Raw genomic sequence first — 12,197 nt, forward strand, 5'->3', positions numbered from 1 at the left:
AGCGCGCTCTGTCTGACGCGGCGGGAGGATGTTTTTTTCCTGTGGGAGTGGCGGATGTTTAGATGGGAGGTCAACAACTTGTGAGCATGGGATGTTGAAATATACACACACACACATATATATATCACAAAGCAGCATTAACACTGCCTTAGAATCGGGGGCTAATTTCTTACTGAATATTTTCCGGGGCCTTGTGACCTCTCCATCATCATCCCTCAGCTTTGTTACCCCATCCCTCCTCATCCCCCCTCCCTCACCCCCCACCTCCCATTCCATCCCCCCCATCCCTTTCTCCCCCCCTTACCCCCAGACAAAAACGGGTGGCGGGGGTGGTGATTACTTCCTCCGTCCAGCAGAGCTCCAGCCGTAAATTAAGCCTTGCTTAGAACAGAAAAACACGCAAATAATATACCGTGATAGAGACCAGAACTCAAATGTTGTATAATAACCGTTAGAAAGTGTTCTCTATATTCCGTATGTACACCGAGTATCATCGTGATCCATGATTCTGAGTGGGAAAAATGGAATGGAACAGGGGAGAAAGGAAACGCAGATCCACGCGTCCACGATCCTCAGATCACCATCTCGCTGCTCCTGGTGTCTATCGCTGGATCGCACACAAGAGCGTGCGCGCACCACCGGGTTCAACAATGTGTTGTGTGCATGACGCTGAACTTCTCACGCACCGTACGTGGCCAACTGCGCTAATTGGAGGTGCTGCAGCGGTGTTTCCGGCGTCTGGTGGATTTATTTGCGTTTTATTAAAAGCTCAGCACATTCGTCAATAAAACCGTGGCATTAAAAGGGAAAATATATATATAATGGGTGACGGTTTTGGCACGTAAATAGCTCGTTTAGTGTTATTATGCTCTGGGGTTCATAGCACAATTCGCTAATTACACCGACACCTCTGTACGGTCCAGTATATATATCAAAATAGAATTAGTTTACCTTTGGGCACCACATACCTACACACAGAGCCCACGGTGAACACTCGACTGACCTTAATTTTCTCGTGTTTACGCTCGCATGCCCTTCGTTCAGTGCACCGATGCCGAGCCCAGCTATTAGCCGTGGGGCACAAAAGCCCAGGAACCAGGAGAGACACGTTCTGGAATTACTGACGCTCTTGCCCCAGCGTCGGCACGGAGCATCGCTCCAATTTCCTCTACCGAGGCGAATTTAAATTGAATCCCACCACCCCCGCCCCCACTAATTTTAATCGTAATTAGCACCTCATTTGCTGTGAATTTAGATCGCTGACGCCGTGAGTTTGTCAGAATGTCACAGTCCCTCGGGGTTTCTCAGAGAGCGAAGGGAAAACTTGCAGTGACAGCGATATTTTTTTTCCTCCCTGGGTCCGTTTTTGCCTAATGCCACCGCTGCTGTGCTTTCTCGCCTGCCACACAGCAGACAAAGCCCTCTCGGGCAGTGTAGTTAAAACCCAACCAGGGTGGGCTGCAATGGTTAGCAAGCTGAGGTCGCCGGTCTGATTTTCTGGCAGGGGCAGTTGAAAAAAATCGGTGCAAGTCTCTTTGAAATCACACCCCCCGCCTCTCGCCAATCCAGCAGTAAAAACTTGCCGCAACAACGTGAGCCGGATTGGCAGGCTAATGTGGCGGGGGATAAAGTGTGGGTACTGTCTCCTCTTCCCAGATGTTCTGCCAGCATGGAAGAGTAGGCCAAAGACCTCTGAGGACTGAGAGAGGCTGTTCCTAGAGCCTCCTCGAGTGGAGCACCTTCCGCCAGCAGTGTGCGTGAGCGAGCTGTTGCAGGGGCTGCACCCTTTACCCTTTGTCCGTCCTTCAGGGTCAATGCCCGGGACGTGTCCCTCAGCGAAGCAAGCGGGACATCAGTGGCGAGTCTGACTCTGGCACGGCTTGTTTTACGCTTGAAATAGACACACACATATACGTGGGAATTGTTTTCGTACTATTCCAACCGTCTCCGTGTAATGAAAGGGGAGGCATTTTAATTCCATTGCTCGACTTGGTTTGACTAATTGTCTCAGCTCCGAATCTATTTAATGAGCAAACTGACCTAGAAATGAAGTGGGAGTGCGAAGGGGGGAGGGGAATGAGAGGGAGTAGGGGGGAGAGGAGGAGTTCCAGTTTCCTTTTCGTCACTGCCCGCATCACCAGGTCTTCTTCTATGTGCAAGCCTCGCCGAGTCTCAAGACTCGTCGACAGGAGCCCCCTGCGGTGGGATGTTTGGCCGATTGACGAGCGCAGTTGGTGGGAATGGGTGGCGGCGATGAAAAGCGGGCCGTGAGTGAGTGGTGTCGTAAATAGCGGCACGCAAAAACGTACCATAAATGAGGGTGAAGCTGAATTGAAAGTTGGTTGAACGTGTTTGCGTGTCCTGGACGGGGCAGTCGTGGTTGAGAGCACTGCACCTTATAACTCGGCGACCCGAGTTCGATTCCCGCTCACAGCCAACACCAATGACGATTATCTGAACCGGTCTTTGGCCTCCCCTAGGTCGACTCAGCTTCACATGAGCACCTGGTGCGATGTGTGAACATCGCCACTAGGGAGACAAAGGCGGCCGGGCGTGGTGCCGCCCACCCACCCACTCTGTCATGTGCCGTTCTGGCCTTCATAGGTGCTTGCTAACAGTCTGTTTAGTCTATAATAGAGGGGATCGTTGTCTTTGTCTTTGTGCGGGGCAGTACCTGGGCTGCGTGGAGGTGGAAGACTCGAGGGGGATGCAAGTGTGCGAGGAAGCCATCAAGCGGCTCAAGTCTGTAAGTTGTCGCGGCGGTTCTTACTTTCTTCAGCACGCAATTTTTTTTTCAGTTTTCTATTACTCGGTTTTATACGTTAGCGTGTGGTTTATTTTCTGACGCGCGACGATTAACATCGCTTCTTATGCTCGCGGTACGCACGCTGATTTACCAGGAATATGATCAATGATGCATTGGCTTTTTTTTCTTTCACAACCGATATGAAAATGTCACTTTTAGGCTGATAGAACGCAAGGATGCAAAAGAAAGACAGAATGTGTCATTAAAAGACGACGCAAATGATACACACATACGAACGAGATCTGATTGTAAATGGCGACAAGCGAGTTGCCTAGGGATGATGATTCGTGACCCGCACCCTGATGATTCCGTTACTTATCACGATTCTAGTGCCACGGGTTAGGATGAATAAATGATTAATGTTTTTTTTTATTGTGACGTCGCCACCTCTCGCCGCTGTAAAAGTCACATGGGTCTGTTACGCACGACAGATATATCAGCTGGAAAATGGTCGAGTGTTTTCGTGCGCACCGTTCCCGTAATATCGCGAAGTTAAGAATCAATGTTCATGAGTCCGCCGCATCATTACGCCTCTAATGTCTAATGTAATTATACGGCATGTCGCCGTTTCACGTCCGTTCAATTTGACAACCCTCTTGCAAAAAAAAGTGAATGCAGGCGGACGTCACTGGCGAATCTGACTGACGTCACATTCAGAGTAAAATGCGCAGGGCCCACTCTCTCCTCTACACACTCTCACCAGGGCCAGCTCATTCAAAACATTCAAGAAATTGGCCAACATCTCACCACGCAGGATCGTCCTCTGAAAGAGCCTTGAGAATCGGCGTGGCATCCCAGCAGCCCTGCAGTGTGACCCTTAAGCGTGACCCTAGAGCGTGACCCTGCAGTGAGACTCTGCACCATGACCCCGTGACCCCATGACCCTGCAGCGTGACCCTGCAGCGTGATCCCATGACCCTGTACCGTGACCCCGTGACCCTGCAGCGTGACCCTGCAATGTGACCTTGCAGCGTGACCTTGCACCGTGACCCTGTGACCCCGTGACCCTGCAGCGTGACCCTGCAGCGTGACCTTGCACCGTGACCCCGTGACCCCGTGACCCTGCAGCGTGACCCTGCAGTGTGACCCTGCAGCGTGACCCCGTGACCCTGCACCGTGACTCTGCAGCGTGACCCTGCAGCCTGAAACCTGCAGGGTTACGCTGCAGTGTGACCGCATTTTGTACAATAACTCCGGGGGGTAGGGGGAGATTAGGGAGGGAGGGGGGCACGACACAGTCAATGTTTAACAAGCTTTAAACAAACGTTGAATGCTCAGCAAAACAAAATGAGTAACGATGCGATCTGCTCTTGTATACCACCCATTTTGCTCTACCACCCACCCACCGGGTGTGTATGGGAAGAACCTGAAATGCCCAACACTGAATCACACTCATTTGTGCACTTTTAACTAACCCTCTATTTCACTCGTTTTATATATTATCCCAATTATAATTTTTAACTTCACCATAACAATTCAGAAGGGTGGGCTGAGTCTTCTCTCGACCCCCCCTTCCCTACACCTCCCCCAGCCCCCACCCCAGAACGCTAGGGGGGGGGGGCTGCCTTCCGTGACACGCTGTGACCATTATTGTGATTAATACGTACACGAGAAGCCTTCGCCACCGCGGGGCAGGCAGCTCACGTCGTCAGCGTGCAGACACCACCGCGACTGACAGGCCCCGCCGGGCTCCGTGAGCCCAATAGCGATGCTGCTCCCTCCCTCCGTGACCCCCCCCCCCCTCCTCCTCTACCGGCCCTGGCTGCCGCTTAGCCCGCAACGCACTTGAGCCAATGCCCCCCTTCCCGCGGCACGCTGCAGACTCGGCCTTTCGTGTCGATGTTTGCTCACGGCAGAGCGAAGATTGCATCGGAGAGACGCTGTTGAAGGGGAAGAGAGGTTTTTTTCGAAGTTTTTGTTCGGTCTCAATCAGTTTGACCGGCGTTTGGCCGAACGGCTTTGCCGCCGGGCAAGCAGTCACCGCTGCCGCGATGTGATCACGTTATTTTGATGTTGACGTCCAATATTGTTTCGTCGAGAGCTGCTTAACAGGGGTCATGATGGCTTGCCAGTCACCAACGCGTGCCAACTTTCTTTGGTAATTTCATTTCGGTCTTGCCGGCTTCGTACTGCAGATTGGATGTCTTTTTTTCCTTTTGTCATAACGGTGGGATTGCATTGGTTGTCTCTCTCACAAGTTATGCGAGCATCACACACGTGTGTGTGTGTTTCTCGATAAGTAGTGGGGGGTTTTCTAGCAGCTGAGTGTTCTTACTGGCCAAAGGTAATTAGTTGGGTATGTGACGAGGTACTCGATTACAGATCCAGTTTGTTTTTCACGGTGACGACATTACCACCAGAGTTATAAACAAATCTGACTGGCTATGCATACATCGCCTGCATTGCTCGGAAATAAATATCTAGACTTCCGTTCGTCTTCCCGTGTAAAATGAAAATTAGTTCATGAGCCAAAGTTTTCCAGCAGCACAATTTTTTTTAAACAAAAATAAAATAACTCTGGGCTGAAATTTCGATTCAAAGCTTTCGTGACTGCAGAGATTCATCTTCTTGGTTCCTTCGGTAAAGTCACGTAGAAGGGAAATAATAAAATAATAAAATAAAACATAATAAAATACAATTCTCACGACGTTTCGGCCACAACGCAAGCAGCCGTCCTCAGGTGAAGACCGGGTCTGTCGGGGAGACAGCGTCTGAATGACGACAGACCTGTTCTTCAGCTGAGGACGGCTGCTTGCGTTGTGGCCGAAACGTCGTGAGAATTGTATTTATTATGTTTTATTTTTATTACTTTATTATTTTTCTTCTACGTGACTTTACCGAAAGAACCAAGAATAACTCTGGGCTGGTCTTATCAAGAGCGTTAGCCACTGAGTTGCCAGACGTTATTGTCAAGAGCACTCCCACTACAAGGTGGGTGCCTATTCAATGGAAACATCAGTAACATACAAAACCTATCAGTTCATCTTTGTGGAGCATTACGATGTAATCATCGTGAATTTTTTGCAAGCACCAGATTCACCACGTCAATCAAGGTGCGGTAAGGATAATGATTTGCATTTGCAGAGACATTAAAGCCTCAGCAACTCAAAACGCCTTACATCACAGCTCTCCCTTCCAATGCCCTGCTGCCGCCAGTAGCAGCCGTCCCTGCGTGGGCACAAGGCATACGCAGCGATTGTGCAGTAGCCTGCAAGTGATGATTTACTTTCTCCAGGGTTCAAAAACATTTGTGGGAATCCGACAGTGAAAATTTCCACCACCGGCTCATGGGAACAGAAGATGGTGAGCGGTACCCCATCCCCATTTACATAGTTCACAAGTCAAGGCATTCTTTAACTTATAAAATAACTTGCTAATCCACTGCTGGATGAGATGCCCAGCACACTGAGCCAGTCGTGGGTGTTGGTTGGCCATACTTCACTGGCCCATTCATCTCTCCGAAGCGCGTTTATCGGCTGAAACAACCCTTTGACACGGCATCCTCCTGAAATTTAAAGGGTCTTGAGACGAAGTGAGGCTTTCTTGGATAAATAAAAAAAGTATTATCGTAATTGTTACATCTGACTCAATATGAACGCGGGGGCACGGTGTGTGTCAGCGTGCAAGCCAGACTACAAAGCTGCCTCGGAAGAAATAGTGTTCTTGGCAGAAGCGGTTTGTTTCATGTGTTAATTTTATCTTACCAGGTAAAAACTAAATAATAATAATAAAATAATTAAAAATCTTTAGTTCAATCCGACCCCTCTAAGCCGTTTGTCTTCATGCCACGTCACGCCGCCTGCGACGCGGCGTTTACTTCGCCGCATTCTTCATTCGGAGGCTTTTCCTCGACCGCCGGCGCTGTCAAGAGGCAGCGTTGCGCTCGCTCTCCGCTCCGCGCCGCGCGTGCAAGGATTTGCGATGAATGGTGAGGCGGCGGGTGGGGGGGTAGCGATCGCCGTGCGAGGACGAGGAGGAGGAGGCGTGGGTCCCGTGCCAATCCCCGCGGCCGCGCTCCGAACAAAAGCGACACAATACCGCGCCACCGTTCCGGGGATGCCTCTTTAGTAATTCCTTTTAAAAACTGATTTGTCGCCCATCACCGCGAGTTAACACAATTAGAATAATCTCGCAGATGTATCCCGCTTTAATTGCCGCTTTTGTATCCCCGATTTCGCTCGGTCATGTGCTTGCTCTGTTTTCTTAACAACAACAAAAACACACACAAATTCAAACCAGCCTCTGAAACCAGCCTGCTAATTACTGTTCGATGTCTCGGTTAACAAAGCTTCTCATGAGCGGATAAAGAAGGCATTGCGAATGTTAAGATTGCGGAACATTCCACTTCAAATTACTCAGACGGAAGTTTTTTTTGTTACGTATTACATCATAGTAGTTGAGACTCAAAATGCCAAACGGTCAGCAACATACGGCACATTCAAGTGTCAATGCAAGAGTTCAAGTCCCGATCAGGGGTTGACTAAACCATTCAACTCTCTGGAGTCGATAACAAGTCAACAATTGGCGTCCCATAGAATAACTCACCCCTGCCATAGGAATGAGGAATTTCCACCACTGGCTCAGGGCTGTGAAGAGGGGGGTGTGCATAACCCCTCTTTCGTTCGGCGACTGTTAACTTTTTAGTTTTTTTTCTATCATTAAATCTGCTTTTTTGCTAATTTATTTGAATAATTTGTTCACTGTGGATAGCTTCCATCGGCAGTGCAATTTCCCAGCAATATTTCACCGGTTCGGCAATGAAGCCCCAAACAGAACTAAAGATCAATTCACCTCGCGGCCGCTTGCACTTGCACCCTGGGTGCCTGACCGTTGCTTCCGAGAGATTTCGAGTGGAACGACCATTCGGTCGAAATGGTGATTTCCAGCGGATGTAGCCCAAAAACCTCGTGATACCTGCGCAGAGTTGGCTCTGTATTTGCATTGCGGTTTCTTCACTTGTGCTGGGGGACTGCCTCTGCCACTTCGTTGGCGCGAGTCTCAGGGAACATCGGTAACCGCAGTCCCCCTCCCGTCGCGCTGATAACGGGGAGATCAGCCGCCGTCTCATGTGCGATGTTGTACCTTTCTCCTCGCCACGACAGAGTCACAAGTTTCCGATATCGTTCTTCTCCAGAGTAAGTGGTGACACGGCAGAGAGCGCCCGTCGCAGATCTTTCCCCCGTTTTAACGCGAGACGCGTTTTTTTTTAACCGCATGCCAATAACATCTCGCACGTCCACTTGTGGTGGTGGTTTGCCCTGTAATGTTTGGCGGCGTTTGGAATAACTACTGATTGAAGAGCGTGTGTTTTTTAACCGTGGCTCCCCCCCGCCTCTATAAAATCGTGAAGAGGAGTGCGATAAGGGAACGTGAGGTGGAGCGGCCTACCGTTGGTTAGCGGCGCTCTGCTATGATTCCGGCTGCCCGAGTTCGATTTCCAGTGAGAGCGTAACATCGGTGCCGAGTGATATCTGAAGCAGTCGTGCCCGAACCTCACTTCACCAAGCCCCGCACTGACCAACACGGCGAAGTATGGTCAAATAGAAAACCCCATGATCGACATGGCATGGGGAAGCCTACATCCATTGATGTATTGACAATTGGCAGACTTTTTTGTGTGCATTTATTTATACTAATAGGTTTTTACCCTTTCACCTGGTACAGAAACTGACACCTTTATACAAGGCATCATGTTTGAATTAACCACAACACAAGCAGTCAAAATGCGAACAAAAAGAAACAACTCTGATGATGATAATGATATGCACTGTCCTTGAAGTTGATTGGTCCACACCCGAGACAGCTTTTCTTAGAGCCTAGTGTCCATTGGTGTTGGACCAGATGACGCCATAAGGCGTTCAACTCAAAGACAGCACACTATCAGAGTATTGAGAGCTCGGGGTAAGCATTTACACTATGAGACATCTCCTTTACCAGTGGCAAAATATAGTAATAGGTTTTTACCCTTTCAGCTGGTAGAAAAACTGACACCTTTATACAAGGCATCATGTTTGCATATCATTATCATCATCAGAGTTGTTCCTTTTGTTTGTATTTTGATTGCTTGTGTTGTGGTTATTGCAAACATGATGCCTTGTATAAAGGTGTCAGTTTTTGTACCAGTTGAAAGGGTAAAAACCTATTACTATATTTTGCCACTGGTAAAGGAGATGTCTCATAGTGCATTTATTTATATTCATTCATGATAAACGTACAGCCCTTCAAATGCTTACGAACACCACTCATGGCGGAAAGGCCTCCTCACTAGATTCAGCTTCTAGGTGTGGCCCCTCTAGGGGGTAGTATTTTGGCATTGTCTTCCACGTTGGCCAGACCGCTTATAAGTAGTGCGGTAACATACGGACACGGGATGAATCCTTGAGCAGAAAATGAGGAAGAAAAAAAAGCCAAGCTGGGGGATTGCTCCGTTGCATCGGAATGTATTTCCGTAATCTCCCGAGTGCATTGCACGTGCCCATAGCTCACGGACGTGCCCACGTGTTCACACTCAGCGGCAGCTCGCGGACAAAAATAACGAGTGCAGCGGCGAAACCAATTAACACCGAAGCCCCCCTCCGTAATTCTCTGCCTGCCGGAGTCGATGCCCACCATCGCGAAACAACAATCATTGTTCTGGGACGTTTTTGTTCAATGTAAAATGAACAGAAGGACAGTGTGCGTACAGACATACGGGATGTGTATCATTCGTTGTTTCTCAGTTATGTTGCCTCTGAATAATTATTTGTGAGCTGGCTACTTCTGCCATAGAAAAGGTAATTGTGATTCTATTAATTATTGATAATGATATTATTTCGTGTAGATCACAGCCAAACACACTAATAGCATTGCACGCGCACAAGCGAACACACATCAACAGCGCATTCGGAGAAGGTAAACAATAACAAAAAAACGAGAAGACATGCTCGGAAGATTGAGCTGCGGCGTGTACGGTGCGTTGCAGAGAGAGGAAACTCGATGACTGGAAGAGCGACGTTCGGTATGATTTGGCGTCCGGATTCTTGAGCCATTTAAGGGCGCTGGCTGCAAGCTGACGGTCTGGAAGGCAGCAAGCGCCTTGTGCCCCACCACGCAGATGCCCTGTGCTACTATGACGCGCGATAATTCACCGACGCAACGGCATCCATAGTTTATATTTTTTGTTTGCAACCAAGGGTAAGAACGGGAGAGGTTGAGCGATTCGGATGGATTTGGGAAGGGAAAATGGGTGGGAAAATATTAGGGTCGGTTAAACACGTTCAAAGTTTACCACCAGATCGATCGTGGCGCCGCGACGACCTGTGTGTTTCGTGGGCGGGCAGGCGTGCGCTTCTATTAGCAAAGCGGCACATTCTCCTCCTCTCGCGAGGGCATACGCGTAGACGACGCGATGCGGCTAACTGGATCCGCATTCTCAATGCGCCCTCGTGTTGGTGCGAAGCGGCCTTCGATGTTTGTGAATGAGGCCACCTCAAGACGACGATTGTCCGTCGCGCACACGGCCGTATGTCCAAGCAGGGTGAAAACCACTCGCGGAAAAATTCCAGAGGGAGTTGTGAAGTAGACATGGGGCACCCACGGTGGCGAGATGTTAATTACCTCGCCTGGTATACAGGCGGTCATGGGTTCAATCCCAACCCTGACGCCTGCTGCTGTATATTTGGAGTTTGCGTATCTCTCTCCCCGTGGTCGCGTGGATTGTCTTCCGGGTCCTTCCAGCTTCGCCCTCCACACTTAGAATCAACGTGCGTTCAATGATTTGGCCGCTATCAATTTCCACGTGACAGGCCACTTCGTTGAGCTATCATTTGTGGCGAGGTCGCTTCTGAAAAAGAGCCCACGTAGCTCAGGGGGCCCTTGGCTGGTAAAATAAAAAAAAAAGTAAACAAAAAATGGTTTAGACAGATGTCTGATTCATCAGTACACACCGTGCACGGGTGGCCCGTGCACGGTTGTTTGTCGTCTGCCACATCCTCCTCATGAAAAATACATTTCTCTTGAAATAACTTTTGCTCTCTCGGCCACAGTGGTGCTTTCATGAATTTTGTTGCCACTGAATATAAAAAGGACGCGGAGCTAACACGCAAATATAAACATCAGAAATGTAAAAAAAACTAATAATTTCTCAAAACTGTGTAATAACATCATTTGAAAACTCACTCATGAGAGCGGGGAAACCGTTAATAACACACAGTCAACGCTGACTCCTGAATTGCAGTTTCAATAAGACTTGGAATGAAAAACTGGAATATAAATGACAAATTAACACCACTGCAACAACATAAATCTCCAAATAGTGCGATACTTTGCATCGACTCAGAAGTCAACTGTGCAGCTGCATTGCCTAGCCATGGTGGGGGTCAGCCAGTTCAGACGTCTTTACATTTTTTTGGGGTGAGGCCCCATGAGCATGAGAATCTCTTGTTCAAAGGCGACCCGTCCAGAGTGAGCTCGTGACGTGAGAATGGATTGGTGCGTACAGGGGGTTTGCATGGAACAAAAAATGTGAGAAATTTGTACAAACATGACGAATAAATAACAACAAACAACCATAACAATGTAACAAGTGTACATCTACCAATCAATCCGCAATAATAATAATGACACCGCGCATAACACGAGTGCGGGTCAGCTCAAAGGTGGCATTTTCACGAAAGCTAAAGCACGGGGCAAGGTGCTCGTGAGCTAACGCTGCACGGGGGACTGATGACTGATGAGCTCACTGGGAGCTGTGGGTTCGCGCGCGCGGCCTTCGTTAGCATGCAACTAACACCGTTCGCCCGCATGTTGTTTCCTCGTGATGTTTTAACGTTGACTAACACGAGCCTTGAGCCTCAGTTTCAGGAGACCGGCGCCCGTTGCGTGAGCTCAGCAGGAAGAGCCCCTCCTCCGTCCCAGCCAATCAGACATTAATAATAATATTAATAATTGACATTTGTTTGTAAGGCGCCTTCCACTGATGTCTCAAGACGCCTTACAATCTTAATCGGTGTTCATACTCTTAGGTTTTTTCGGTAAAGTCACGTAGGTAAAAAATAAAATTTAAATAAATAAAAGTAAAATAAGTGATTTTTATTTAATTTTACTTTTATTTTTTACCTACGTGACTTTACCGAAAAAAACCTAAAAGTATGAATCCTTGCAGTCATGAAAGCTTCAAATCTAGAATTAATCGGTGTCCTCGCGGCAAGCGAAGAGCAGCAACAGCTCGCGATGCGTGCAGTCTTTAGTCTTGAAGGACTCTTTACACCGGCTCCGATGACTCTTTAGATGAGAAAAAAGAGAAAAACCGTTGAATGCGACCTTAATTTATCACAGTGAGAATTTTCATCTGGATGGAGGTGAGGGGTTTTAGTAGCGCCAGTGCGTTTTCACCAGCTCCTTGGTACGAACT

The 12,197-nt window shown here is 48.5% G+C and overlaps 1 protein-coding gene across 4 annotated transcripts in view; it reads left to right on the top strand.

Moving 5' to 3' along the window:
- The window catches only part of LOC133347288 (numb-like protein), a 58,960-nt gene that overhangs the window by 16,736 nt on the left and 30,027 nt on the right, over window positions 1–12,197 (top strand). For 2 of the 4 annotated variants that reach the window (XM_061559423.1, XM_061559424.1), the window contains exons 3-4: window positions 2,672–2,746; window positions 7,909–7,941. In XM_061559423.1, coding sequence (XP_061415407.1) covers window positions 2,672–2,746; window positions 7,909–7,941 — 108 coding nt within the window. The remainder of the gene's footprint in view (window positions 1–2,671; window positions 2,747–7,908; window positions 7,942–12,197) is intronic. The other 2 variants (XM_061559425.1, XM_061559427.1) reach the window with 1 other exon arrangement.

This window comes from Lethenteron reissneri, chromosome 25 (assembly GCF_015708825.2).
Source record: "Lethenteron reissneri isolate LAM-NWPU_2019-01 chromosome 25, ASM1570882v1, whole genome shotgun sequence".
NCBI classification, from domain to species: Eukaryota; Metazoa; Chordata; class Hyperoartia; order Petromyzontiformes; family Petromyzontidae; genus Lethenteron; species Lethenteron reissneri.